The 13,400-nt window shown below is 44.9% G+C and overlaps 1 protein-coding gene across 3 annotated transcripts in view; it reads right to left on the bottom strand.

The window, feature by feature from the left end:
* LY86 (lymphocyte antigen 86) overlaps positions 1 to 13,400 on the bottom strand; it is a 126,411-nt gene that overhangs the window by 49,107 nt on the left and 63,904 nt on the right. For 2 of the 3 annotated variants that reach the window (XM_035030793.1, XM_035030794.1), the window contains one exon: positions 8,839 to 9,097. The exons of the other annotated variant lie outside the window; for it this stretch is intronic. In XM_035030793.1, coding sequence (XP_034886684.1) covers positions 8,839 to 8,965 — 127 coding nt within the window. In that variant the 5' untranslated portion in view covers positions 8,966 to 9,097. The remainder of the gene's footprint in view (positions 1 to 8,838; positions 9,098 to 13,400) is intronic. 3 annotated transcript variants of the gene reach the window in all.

Genomic DNA, 13,400 nt, shown 5'->3' with positions numbered 1-13,400 from the left:
GGCACACGGTTCCAGCGCTGGTCACCCTTTTCTTTCCATTAAAATGCCAACCGTGTTGTTTGGGGTTTTGGAGGGGAGCATCTGTCTCCCGCCAAACCCCAATATGTGTGACCAGCACTGCTCCTGTGTTGTGCCTTCCAGCTTGCTCTTACCAGCGTTGCAGGGGGCTCTGTCAGGTTCTCTAGCTGCACAGTTTGGGGCCAGAAAGGGGCTCTTTCACCTTCACCTTCCGTGACCTGGACAAAACAAGCTGCTTTGGTCCCCCGCACTCCCCCTTCTGCAGTCGCAAGTCTGAAGCCTTGCCCCGGACCTCACACTGTGGCGACTTCGGGAATATATCGTCTGTGTTGTAGTCTGCACAGAAATAGCTGCAGAGCTGGACAGACAGTCTTCCCCCATCTCTACCTCTTCAAAGATTCTACTCCAAAACATGAGCAAAGCCGCTTCTCACGGTTTTGCTTGAGGATGGAAAGAGCAGTGAACAGCACCCAGGAAGACATTTCCTGCTGGCACCGAAGAGTCTTTTAGATTTACTCTTGGCTTTTTTCCCTCTCTTTAGGTCCCTAGTCATTAAGGGACTCCGCATCTCTTTTAAAAAGTGCTTGGGAGGATTCATACCGCCTTGGAGGTCTGGCTGAAAGGACCTCACAGAAGCAGGCAGGAGGAGTTCTGTGGCTTGGTAGCAAGAGCTCACCTACAAGATTTGTTCTTCTCCAGCTCCTGTTCACTTTCAACTTTTTCCTCTTCCCATCTTTGCAAGTCTGCATCTCAGTGTTGACACTCATATATATATAGATGCTCATATAAATATATATATATTTTAAAAATAATTGTCCCGTCTTTAAAAGTCTGCATCTCAATGTTGACACTCATGTTTATATGTATTTAATAAATATATTGATTTTAAAAATAATAGTAGTTATAATTACAGGTGAGCTCTTGCTACCAAGCCACTGAACTATTATTTTTAAAATCAACTTTCTGCCTTTAAGTTTGAACAAAAAGACCTCACTATGCTCCCAGCAGCTAACTGTTTCATCTTGAGTGCCTGTTTATGCCTTTGAAATGGCATCGTGGTCTCCCTGCCTATTTGTCTACTTTTCTCTAATTGTACAGTATTTAGATCCCTATTAATCCAGGAAAATAAACGAAGAGAGAAATTGCTTTCTGTGTGCAATATTTTAAAGTACTGTTAAATGACTATGTGGCGGGTGATATTTTCCATTATTATTATTTTTTTGATAATGTTGCTTCTTTTGTGTTGTTTTATGCTCCATTTATTTCAGAATTACTAGGCTTTGAGGAAAGCAGTTTCCGCCTCCTTCCCTTTCCTTCCAGGGCAGTTTTAAAATAACTTTTCTACCAACGCTTTATCAACATGCTTTGCTCTGCAGCCAGGTCATTTGCAGTTTACCTTTTATTTTAGAGGAGTTGTTGCCAGGAATGCTTTGCATTTTTAAGGTCTGATTAATTGTCCTGTTTGACTATCTTGATGGATTACTCAGATGCACGTGACTTGATTTTGACTTTGTAATTAAAGATTTTTTTGGAGGTCAGATAAAGTGCCTGCCCTGCTGAAAACTTCAGCACACATGCAAAACCTATTCAGGCAGATATGGACAAGGCTGACTGCCTTCAAGGAGAGAAGAGCAGGTGTTGATTATGAAGCATGGTGACCAGATGCCATGGTCCCCTGACCCTGGAACATCCCAGATGGCTGGCCCTGGTCCCTTAGGAACCACCCACAGCCCTCAACTTACTGCTGGAGATAGGGCTCCCTCTCCCCTCCCCACTCACCAATTTCTCCACCTGAAAACTGCTGTTAGATGTGGGGGAAATAGGGTTTCCTTATAAAATAAGTAAGCTAACCTCACAGGAGGGCTCCATCTGAAAAATAACTGTTCTCGCTGGTAAGAGAATGACCTTTCATTTCCTTTTTTAAAAATTTGGTAGATGACGAGAGACTGTGGACTCTGAGAAACAAACTGAGGGTTCTAGAGGGGAGGGGGATGGGGGGATGGGTTAGCCTGGTGATGGGGATTAAAGAGGGCACGTATTGAATGGAGCACTGGATGTTATATGCAAACAATGAATCATGGAACACTACATAAAAAAATAATTAAAAAAATAAATTAATTTAAAAATATAAAAAAATAAAAATAAATAAAAAATGGAAAAAAAATTGGTAGATGTCATTTCCAAACACCTTGCAACAAAAGTGAGCTTGGTACACAGGGCTAAAAAACGTAGATGTGGGTGCTCCTTCTCTTCTATGGCTGTTACAGGTCCCTGATGGATATTTGGGAAGAGCCAAACTGGCCCAGCTCTGAATGCATGCGGAGAGGGGAGGCTGGGGTGGGAGAGGATGGGACAATCCTTGAATCAGAAACCAAATCTCTCTCCTCCTCCTCCTCTTCCTCCTTCACTCCCTCCTCCCTTCCTCCTCTTCCTGCTTCTTCTGCTAGTGTAGGGTTTTCACTTCCTCACCCAAAGACTTACTTTTTGAGCTGTCTCTTCTTCTTATCCCTACCCTATGCTTCTGGGATCAGACGCATGGGTTGCTCCATATTGGAATTCCATAATGTAGCTTTAAGTCACTGGGAATGGAGTCAGACACTTAGGGTTGTACCGTGGCTCAGGTATGTTACCTGATAAGATAGTTAATATGTATGTGCTTCAGTCTCCATATCTGGAAAATGGAGATGAACATGCTACACACCTTGTAGGACTATTTGTAAAGATTGAATGAGACCTTATAAATGGAAGGATGTTATAAATTATAAAATGTTATGCAGCAGCAGGAGATTATTATGGAAATGATGATACCCTCAAAGGTATCTTACGAATTCCTGCACTCATGATGGTTTTGGTGTCAAGATTACTTGGCCACACAGCCTCTCTATGGTTAGAATCATCCAGAAGACACAGAACTGGAGGCTCTGATCTGGAGAAGAGCTTGAGAAATTCTTTCCTACCCTTGACCAGGGAGCAGGAACCTTTTTCTATAAAGAGCCAAACAGTTAATATTTCAGTGGCCATATTGTCACTATCTCCCTACTTATGGGAGAAGCCATAAACAATACAGAAACAAATGAGTGTGGCCATGTTCCAATAAAACTTTATGGACACAGAAATTGGCATTTCATGTAATTTTCACATGTCACAAATATTCTTCTTCTTTTGAATCTTGTAGCCATCTAAATGTGTAAAAACCATTCTTAGCTCACAGGCCATATAAAACCAGGCAGCATGTGGGATTTGGCCTGTGGGTGTCATTTGCCAACACCTGTCCTAGACTACTGCCAGGAGCCAGGGGAATGACCAAGTTGACTGTATCGGAGATATCAAAAGGGAGACATGGAGTCATTTGGGCATGTGTCATAGGTATTTGACTTTTTATGACCCTCTTCTCTGCCTGGCTGATGTCAAAGCATGTTAAATGACAATACTGAGGTTCACACTCAAGGCTCTTGTCAAAAAATACAACCTAGCTCCTTATCAAAAAACCCAAAACAGTAAACAACAATGGCAACAAAAGTATTTATGGATGGCTGTCTGGAGCACATGTGGCTAGTCCTATAGGCAGTCTAACTTTCCCTTGAGCAATCCAGACCTGCAATTCATGGAAGCTTCTACTGCAGCCCTTTGCAAAATTAATCCTGAGTTGCATTTTGGTGCTGAATCCTCGCTCCTTGTTTCCATGAAAAACAGTGGATGGGAATCACATCGCTTCAGGTAGAAATTCCTCTCAGAGATCATCCCAGTATCACGAAAGGCTAGACGTCTTAAAAACTAATTTTATTTTGCAAGCAATGTAATTTCCTTGTTTGCTTCAAGGGAGCTCATAATCAAATATACCCCTATTGACTAGAAAATATTTTGCAAGTCATCAGCAGCAAAGATTTATGTACCAAGTATGTACTATGCACTTTTCATATAGTTCTTTTCACTTAATCCTCACATAGCCCTGAGAGGTAGGTAAAATTATTATCCCTATTGTAATGGGCTGAATAATGGTTCCTGCATGTCCTAATCCCCAGAACCTGCCAATGTCACCTTGTATAGCAAAAGGAAATTTGCAGATGGGATTAAGTTAAGGATCTTGAGATGGGGAGATTATCCTAATCTCAGTGTCCCCATCAGAGGGAGGCAGAGGGAGATTCGGCATAGAAGAAAGCAGTATGATAAGATGTTGAAGCAATATGCTACCTTGTTGGCTTCGAAGATGGAGGAAGGGGCCATGAGCCAAGGAATGCAGTTGTAGAAGCTGGAAAAGGCCAGGAGAGAGATTCTCCCCTAGAGTTTCCAAGGGAGTGTGGCCCTTCACTAAATGAAGTTGACTTTGGATTTCTGACCCTTGGAACACTAAAAGAATACACGTGTGTCATTTTAAGCCACCAAGCAGTAACCATTACTGCATCCATAGAAAACTCATATGCCCACTTTGCAATCAAAGACAGGAGACAGAATATTGCCCAAGATCTGGAATGAGGTTTGCTGACCTCAGACTCCCAGATCTTACTTCTTACACTGCCTTATCAGTTGTATGTGTCCTGATTTCTCCTGGATTTATTATCCCCCCCTTCCCCCTCCTTTCCCACTACCTCCTTCATCCCCTAATCCTGTGGAGTTTTGCAATCTACCCTGTGAGCTGGTGTGATAGAGGCAGCATATAAATAAATATATTGGTGGGCATTTGTATCATGTAAATGGGGTGAGATCCCTGGGTTTTTGCTAGCTCTGGGAATTGTCTTATGATTTAGCAAAAGTAAGGCCCCAGGCTGCTTTGTTTCCCCTTCTGTCCCTCTTTACTGTAGCACTAACAGTTGGACAGAACAGGATTTCTGCTTTTCCAGAAAACTGTACTCACTTCCTGGTCAGTATTCAGAGCCCAGCAATTGCTTGTGAGTTTCTTTCTTTCTCCCCAAGGATTTTTGTGTTATTTAGGACATTGTCTGGCCTAAGAGCCACCACCCCACCTCTAAAATTATAAAACAAAACAAGAAGGAAAAAATGAACCCAGAAAACAGTAGATCCTTTTATTTTATTTTATTTCTGTCAGATGATGACCCCACATCTGTGTGCATGTTGGGATTCTAGAAGACCCTGACATGCATGAAGGAGATCTGAACACCAGGGTTGGATAGAGGGTCTCAACACATGGCCTTTGTTCTATGTTATAGATGTGAAAGCCTTGGGAGCAGGGGTAGGGGGGCTGCCCTGCTGTGCATCCAGCAGCTACAGGGAGGACTATCTCCATCTGGGGAGGGGTATGCGACCATTCAGTCCCTGATGACTCAATGGTTCTCAGGAGATGAGGCAGGACCCACCTTTGGAGAAGCTCTAGGACACTGCTTTTTTTTCTGCTGACACCAGAGTATATCAAAGATTCCTTCTGATGTTGAGGCTGTTGATATGATACTAGCTTGACCTGTCATATTTCTTTCCTGGATTATTACTATTTTTAAAAAATTTTATTTGTTTTTTGACAGAGAGAGAGAGAGCAAGCACGTGAGCATCAGCAGCAGGGAGGGGCAGAGGGAGAGGGAGAAGCAGGTTCCCTGCTGAGCAGAGAGCAGGACATGGGGCTAGATCCCAGAACCCTGGGATCATGACCTGAGCTGAAGGCAGAGGCTTAACCGACTGAGTCACCCAGGCACCCCCTGGATTATTGATTCTACAGGCTACAAACCCTGGCTATGGCCTCGAATAGCTTTCAATCTAGTATTCATTCTTCTACCCATTCCCTGAGGGAATCTTTCCAAATGCAACCTCCTCATTGCCAAAGGAATGCCCAACCTCGTCTCTTACTGTATTAGTCAGGCTTCTCCAGAGAAACAGAACCGATGGAAATATATATTAGAAAGAATATGTATAATAAAAGAAGATTTATCATAAGATATTGGCTCACATGATTATGGAGGCTGAGAAGCCCCATGATCTGCCACTTGCAAACTGGAGACCCAGGAAGGCTGGTGGTGTAGTCTGAAGATCCGAGAGAGCCAGATAGCCAGGAGTGCTGTAAGCAGGAGGTCAAAGTCCCAGTTTACAGTCAGGCTGAGAGAGCGAATCCTTCCTCCCTCCACCTTTTGTTCTCTTCAGGCCCTCAAGGGATGGTGACCACCCACACCGGGGAGGGAGGGTGATCTGTTTTTACTCAGGTCACTGATTTCAATGCTAATGTCTAGAAACACCCTCATAGTCACACACAGAAAGTGTTTAACGAGGGCATCCCGTGGCCCAATCAAGGTGACACATCAAATTCACCAACCATCACACCCGGGCTCTTGCCACATTTCCTACCTCATCTCTCAGCAGTCCCTGTGTTCCAGCCCTTCTGCAGCCCCCTGAACTCTATGCCTGGTCACATCTCCCCGCTGTCAACATGCCATTCTCTGTGCCAAGTTATCCTTCCCACTCCTCACCTCTATCCACCGGTCTTCTGACAAAACTCCAGACAGCAGGAAATTAAAGCACAGGCTCGAGTCAGCTGGGCCTGGGATCAAGTCATTTCAATTCCACAGATACTTACTTCATGCCTTCTCTGTGCCCCCAGGATGTAATTCTGCCACCATTACTAAGAGCCACCACCCCACCTCTAAAATTATAAAACAAAACAAGAAGGAAAAAATGAACCCCAGGATGGAAGAGTTACCTGACATCTCTAACCCTCGTTTAGACATCCATAAAGTAATAATGCATAGGAAGCACTAAGCCTGGCACATATAAACCTTCCACGGACATAAGGTATTATAATTAGCATTTTTTGTCATTCTTTGAGGTTAAGGTCAAGCTTGATGACGCTTCCCCCGGCAGGTTTAGACCCCCAAGCTTACCCTTTCCAACCACCATGAGCCCTGGTACATGATATGTGCCTCTATTCCGGCTCTTCACACAGAGCATTTACCCTGTTGTTAAATTGTCTGATCCTCCCACTACTTTTCGATGAGAACTGTGTCTCCTCCATCCCTTTTCTCTGAGGGGCCAGAGCAGGGCTTGTGCTGACATTTGTTGACTCCACGGAGCAGCTACCTGGAGGGAGGAGTTATCCCCAGAGGCGGGTGATATGCTTTTGTTCTTCTCCTGATGCATCCGTCTCTCTTGCCTTTCTTGGCAGTGACTTGAAAGGCTGTGCCAGGCTTGACTGCAGGCTGCAGGCTGGTCTTGGGGAGGGACCAGCCATGACAACCTTTTATGGGAGGATGAATTGGAGAAACAAATCCAGAGCAGTCCATTCATCTCAACTCTTGCTTCTCATCCTGCACCTACAATGCATAGATGCCAACAGAAAGCATCCCATCCCCGTGGGAAGAGCAAGAGTAATGAGATCAATACCTACAGCATCTAGCCATTCATTCTCTTTTACATTAGGAAAAAAAAAGTTTTTGTGCATTTCAGTGTTCAGTGTTCCTTGTTTTTAAAAGAGTAAAATCAAGTTGGACAAATGGCCCTGGAGACCAGCCTCTCCAAGGCAACTCCCTGGGTGGCAGCTGCATGATCAGCTATCTGCTCAAGTGCAACATCTCCACTGCTCCCCAGCTTATCGTGAGGCTAATTTAAATACTGACAGAGCATCACTTTTCCAACTCCTTCAGTCCAAACTGCATTTTGCTTCCTGTCTACCTCCAAAGTGTCATATTTCACACTGGCATGCTTTTCCATGAGTCTGTCCTTCTAATCTTCATTCACGATGTGATCCTAAAGCTGAGCTCATTTTTCCCCACTCAGGCCCCCTTTGTGGACTGAAGTGTGCCTCGCCCCACCCCCCACCAAATTAATATGTTGAAGTCCTAACCCTTAGTACCTTAGAATATGATTTTATTTGAAGATGGGGTCTTTAAAGAGGTGATGAAGGTTAAATGAAATTCTATGGATGGGTTCTAATCCAATAGGACCGGTGTTCTTATAAGAAGAGGAGATTAGGACACAGCCAGGCACAGAGGACAGACCAAGTGAGGACACAGGGCGAAGACAGCCATCTACAAGTCAAGGAGAGGGACCTCAGGAGACACCAACCCTGCCAACACCTTGATCTTGGACTTGAGAAGCCAGCCCTGGCTCCCCACCCCCACCTCCAGAACTGTGAGAAAATAAATACCTGCTGTTTAAGACCCCAGTCCATGGTACTCCGCTCTAACAGCCCTTGTAGACTAATATATACTCCAAAGTGTTGGTTCAGACACCTACTGCAACAGTTTCCTGCATTCTATTCCTTAGCTTGTGCGGTTTGTTGGTAAAGACGTTGGCCCCATTGGGGTAATAACCATGGCTCATGCTCTTTGGTTATGTCTGGCCCTAGAGAAAACCCTGGCATTGACAGCCACAAGGTAAGTGCTGAATTAATGAATGAGCAATGCTACCCTAGGAATGTCACAGGAAGGACAGAAATCTTCTCTTTTGACATACGTGATCTTTTCACTCAATTTGCGAATTCAGTGACCTGGAAAGGTAGTCCAGGTATACAGTTTGGGGTGGTGGTGACTAATGGAAGCATCTCTTCTTAATTTTGAGCTAAGGAGGTTTCATGATTTGATAGACTCCTCAGTCATTTCGTTTTTTTTCTGGCTCTGCAGTTTTAGTGAAATGCTCTATTTAGGCTCAATGCCTTTTTCTTGTCCTCTTTGTGGTCCTCTTCAGGCTCTTTCCCACTCCCCACCCAGCACCTCTCCTTCTCCCAAGGGCTCTCAATGGCCTTGCAGACCCACTGCAAGCGGAGAAAGTATTTGGGTCCTGGTCCTCTCACCCTTTCCCCACCCCAGCTCAGTGCTTCCGCAGCTCCCATCTGTGCGCCTTCATTTCCCCATAAACACAAAGGACCACGTTTTTGAAAGACCTTACCGCAACTCTGGTAGAGCACTTCCAGGCTCCCATCCCGGCAGACCGTGTGTGTGGGCCAGGCTTTGCTGCTACTGCGGCTGAGAGATAAGAGAGTCCAGATGAGGAGGGCCGCCGTGAAACCCTTCATGGCCAGGCCTTGCGTGTGACCGACAGGAAAAGAGTGGGCCCCAAACTAAGGGCCTTCGGTGCTCTTCCTCTCCCCTGCTACAGGGGTGAATGTTCAGTTTCACTTCTTCTATTTTATGCTCCCGAGGAACCACTGTGAGATGCAAAAGGCAGTTAGCAGAGGCATTTGAATACTGTTCCCCCAGGACCTTTGACACTTGAATCAGCAGGGTGAGGTGGCCTGTGTCTAGGGTAGCCTGGATATTGACTCTCTGCTTTCACAGGGAGGAGCCAGCAAGTGATGCATGACCTTATGCCATGGGCCCCCTCCAAACAGCCTTCACAGAACGATCCCTCCACCCCCAGGTGGAGTAGCAAACTCAGGAAAGCAAAAAGCACAGGCCTCCATGGGGTTTTCCTCAGCAGCCCCCCGTGTCTCCGTGGGCTCCTGGTGTGGGCTGTAGACCTGGCCGGGGCTGGCAAGCAGCAGTTGCCATTTTGAGGGCTACAGAGTCACATTTGGGATCTGGAAGGAGGCTTTTGCCCTTTTGGCATTTTCTCTTGCCTGGCCCCAGCCCCACTCTCAAGATTAGGGTTTCAGCAGTGAATTGTGCAGTTGTGAGAACAGAGCTTGTTCTGGGAGCAGCTGATGTGGCCTCTGGAGATGAGGCGGAGGGAATGTCCCTGAGAGGCCAGCGGTGTTCTATTTCTGGCTTGGCTTGGGGGAAGGGGTGGGGAAGGATGGGGAAGCGAGGGCCTCCCTTTTAAGATGGTGTGTGTGGTGGGGGTTAATTGTCTCGGTCATTGGCGGGATTATTAATATCACATCCCACTTTCTTTTCAAAGCTAAGATTCTGTTCTTTCCCCCTATTCCACTACCTTTGTCATGCATCACGACAGCAAAATTTCTCAGCCCTGGCTCCCCACCCCCACCCCACTTCACATTAGCTTGAGAGAATCATAGTCAGGGCCAAGGCCAGCAGATTGGAAGAGCAACAGAGTTCACTATTTCCCCCGGGGAGGAACAGCATTTCTCTGAGCTCACTGGGTAAACTGACTGTTTCGGCTGACAGGTAACTTTGGTTACCTCAGAACTTTTTTTTGAAGTAAGTGGAATTTAATTACCAGTGAAAATAAATACACTGACTTAATTGATGAATACTTAGGATTTCTTAGGGAACATCACAAAGCGGTCATTTGGGGAAGGGGCAGGTCTGGTTGATTTTTCTTTTCTTTTCTTTTTAGGTACTCACCTACAAATAAGTTAGTGACTTTGGCTTTCAAGTGATTCCCAAAATGTGGTCCCCAGACAACAGCAACAACTTCAACTAGGAGCTTGTTAGAAATGCAAATTCTCGGGCTATATGCAAGACCAACTGAATCAGAAACTCTGAGATGGGGCCCAGCACTGGTTTTTTTTTTTTTTTAATTCTTTATTTAAATTCAATTTAGATAATATGTAGTGTATCATTAGTTTCAGGGGTAGAGGTCAGTGATTCATCAGTTGCAAAGAACACCCAGTGCTCATTACATCACACGCCCTCCTTAATGCCCATCACTCAGTTACCCCATCCCCGGACCCTTTCCCTCCAGCAGCCCTGTTTGTTTCCTATAGTTAAGAGTCTCTTATGGTTTGTCTCCCTCTCTGTTTTCATCTTATTTTATTTTTCCTTCCCTTTCCCTCTGTTCATCTGTTTTGTTTCTTAGATTCCACATATGAGTGAAACCGGTCTGAAGTGGTGTCTCATTGTGGTTTTGATCTGCATTTCCCTGATCTGGCACTGTGTTTTAATAATCCCACTGGTAGTTCTAGGACAGGAACATGGAGGTTGTCCCTAGGGATCTTTGGCTACTCTAGAAGGTGTCGAGAAAGCTCTGAACAGTGAATGAGCAGAGCAATTGAGGCTAAACCCTGCACCCCTGCAGAGCACGGCATGACCAACAAACACACAGGTAGAAGGACCCAAGAGGGCAGAGCAGGGAGCAGATATACTGGTAGAGAGCTGTGAGTGGCTGCCAACAGGGAAACCATGTCATCTGAGGACCAGGCTATAGGTCGTGAATCAAAGGACCTAGTGATGAAAAGAGGCATAATTCAGGAATTGCAGTGACATTTGGCTATATTCTAAATGGACTACTGTGAGGCTCTGGAGGCATGGTGGGTTGAAACAATGAAGGTCAGATTTCAGGGCATCAGCATCAGCTGGGGGCTTGTTAACATTTAGATTGCTGGGCCCTAAACCCAGAGTTTCTAGGTTGCAGATTCAGGAAGTCTGGGGTGGGTCCTGGGAGCCTGCATTTCTAGCAAGTTCCCAGGGAATGCCAGGGCTTCTGGTCTGGGGGTCTGAGAACTCTGCTACTCCAGATTGTAAGATTTAGTCTGTTGCAGAGTATACAGTTTTGTGTTGTTTTTAAATTATCTTAGTTCTTATCAAAATATTCTTCTGCTAAATGGCAGACAACATGTTGTATAACACATAGTACACCCATATAGGAGCACAGAGTGAGCCACTTTCTCTACAGAGTTCTGCTTACTGAGAATCAGGATTTGCCTGAAATCATCAGCGTTGGCTCGCTGGGTTCAAGCAATCCAAAATGTCTTGAGGAGTTCTTTAACTAGAAGCTTTATAAAGACAACAAAAGAGTTCATTAACAACGTCCTGTTTCCTAACTATAAAATAAAAGGAGAACCCGTTTATGATAGTTACATAAAATATGGTTTTATATGTGTAAATTGTAACCAACGATACTGTCAGGCTCTCATATTGACTTCCAACACCTCATCAATTGAAGCTAAAGAAGCTAGACTTCTTCTTCTTCTTTTTTTTTTTTTTTATAATCCTCTTCCTCTGTGTTTCAAGCTGCTTTTTGTCATAGAGGTTTGCTTAGGGATGGTGCCTTTCTTTTCTTGCAGGGTAGAATGTTATTGTCTGAGAAGACAGAACACTGAAAGTGTTCTTAAGAAGAAAACTCTTGGATGCTTAAGCAGGGACTTGAAGAGTAAAAGTTGAGACTGTGAGGACTTGGGAATACAACTCCCTTGGGAAAGTGATTCAATCTTGGGATGGGTTCTGCACTTCCACAGGCCAATATTGTCTACATTTCATGTGCCATAAGATGGCAGATAGCCCTAACCGTCCTTTTGCCTTGAGTGCTGATGATGTGGTGCTGCCCCCATGGCAAATTCGTCTTCATCAACTCTTGCATTCAGCTGGGGCTGCTCCCCTTGGGTGACCCTCAGATACTCATTCTATTAGGCATCAATTCCTTGTTATATTGCACCGCCACTCCGCTCCTCTCCTCTCCTCTGTGGCCTGTGTCTGTTTCTGCCACACTACAGCGGGACGAGTCAGGTTGGATCTCCTCTTGTTTTTGTCTTCCAGATTGAGTGCAGACTAAAAATGACTCCCCTAGTGTGTAGAAGTTGGGAAGCCCACTCCCTGAGGAACACCGCTCAGCAGCCTCCTGGGCTGCCTGTTGAGGTCTTACCCTTTCACTGTTTTCATGCCTACCGTTACGTGGGCTACATGGAAGTCATAGAGTTAGTGCCACCCAACTGAGCTTTCGGTAGTCTTTCCACAATCTCCCAGACATCTGGAAGACTCATCCCAGAAAGTGTGAGATCCTTGTGAAACCCCTTGGATTTTTATTATCATACATTATATGTATGATAAAAAAGTAGAGAAACACCCTGCTTTCCACAGAAAACTGGGGAAAATTCATCTATTTGTCTACTTCCTTCAGATTCATTCACTCATTTATTCAGTAAATATTTATTAAGCACTCCAGCATGCCCAATATGGTTCTAAGCACTGGGAATGTAGCAAACAAAGTCCCTATGATCAGTGAGCTTGATTTCTAGTGGAAGGAGACAATACAGTACTATTGCTTAATAAAAGGGACGTTGTGGGACACTTGGGTGGCTTAGTCGGTTAAGCATCTGCCTTCAGCTCAGGTCATGATCTCAGGGTCCTGGGATGGAGTCCCGCATTGGCTCTTTGCTCAGCGAGGAGCCTGCTTCTCCCTCTGCCTGCCTCTGCTCCTGCTCATGCTCTCTTTCTCTCTCTCTGACAAACACATAAATAAAATCTTTTTTTAAAAAAAGGGGAGGACGCCTGGGTGGCCCGGTGGGTTAAGCATCTGCCTTCAGCTCAGGTCATGATCCCAGGATCCTGGGATCGAGTCCCACATCGGGCTCCCTGCTCAGCAGAGAGCCTGCTTCTCCCTCTCCCTCTGCTTCTCCCCCTGCTTGTTCTCTCTCTCTGTCAAATAAATAAAAATCTTTAAAAAAAAAAAAAAAAAAGGGGAGACGTTGCTTCTTGAAGAATTGCTTGGGTTTCACATAGAAAATTGGATTGAGTTTTGGGAAATACTTTCAGCTGACTGTTACATATCTATACTAAGTCTTGGTTTATTTATTTATTTATTTATTTATTTATTTATTTATTTATTTATTT

Source organism: Mirounga leonina, unplaced genomic scaffold (genome assembly GCF_011800145.1).
Source record: "Mirounga leonina isolate KUSES-001 unplaced genomic scaffold, KU_Mleo_1.0 Mir_366, whole genome shotgun sequence".
NCBI lineage: Eukaryota > Metazoa > Chordata > Mammalia > Carnivora > Phocidae > Mirounga > Mirounga leonina.
Note: the sequence above shows the minus strand (reverse complement) of the source record. Positions and strands in the feature narration are given on the sequence as shown.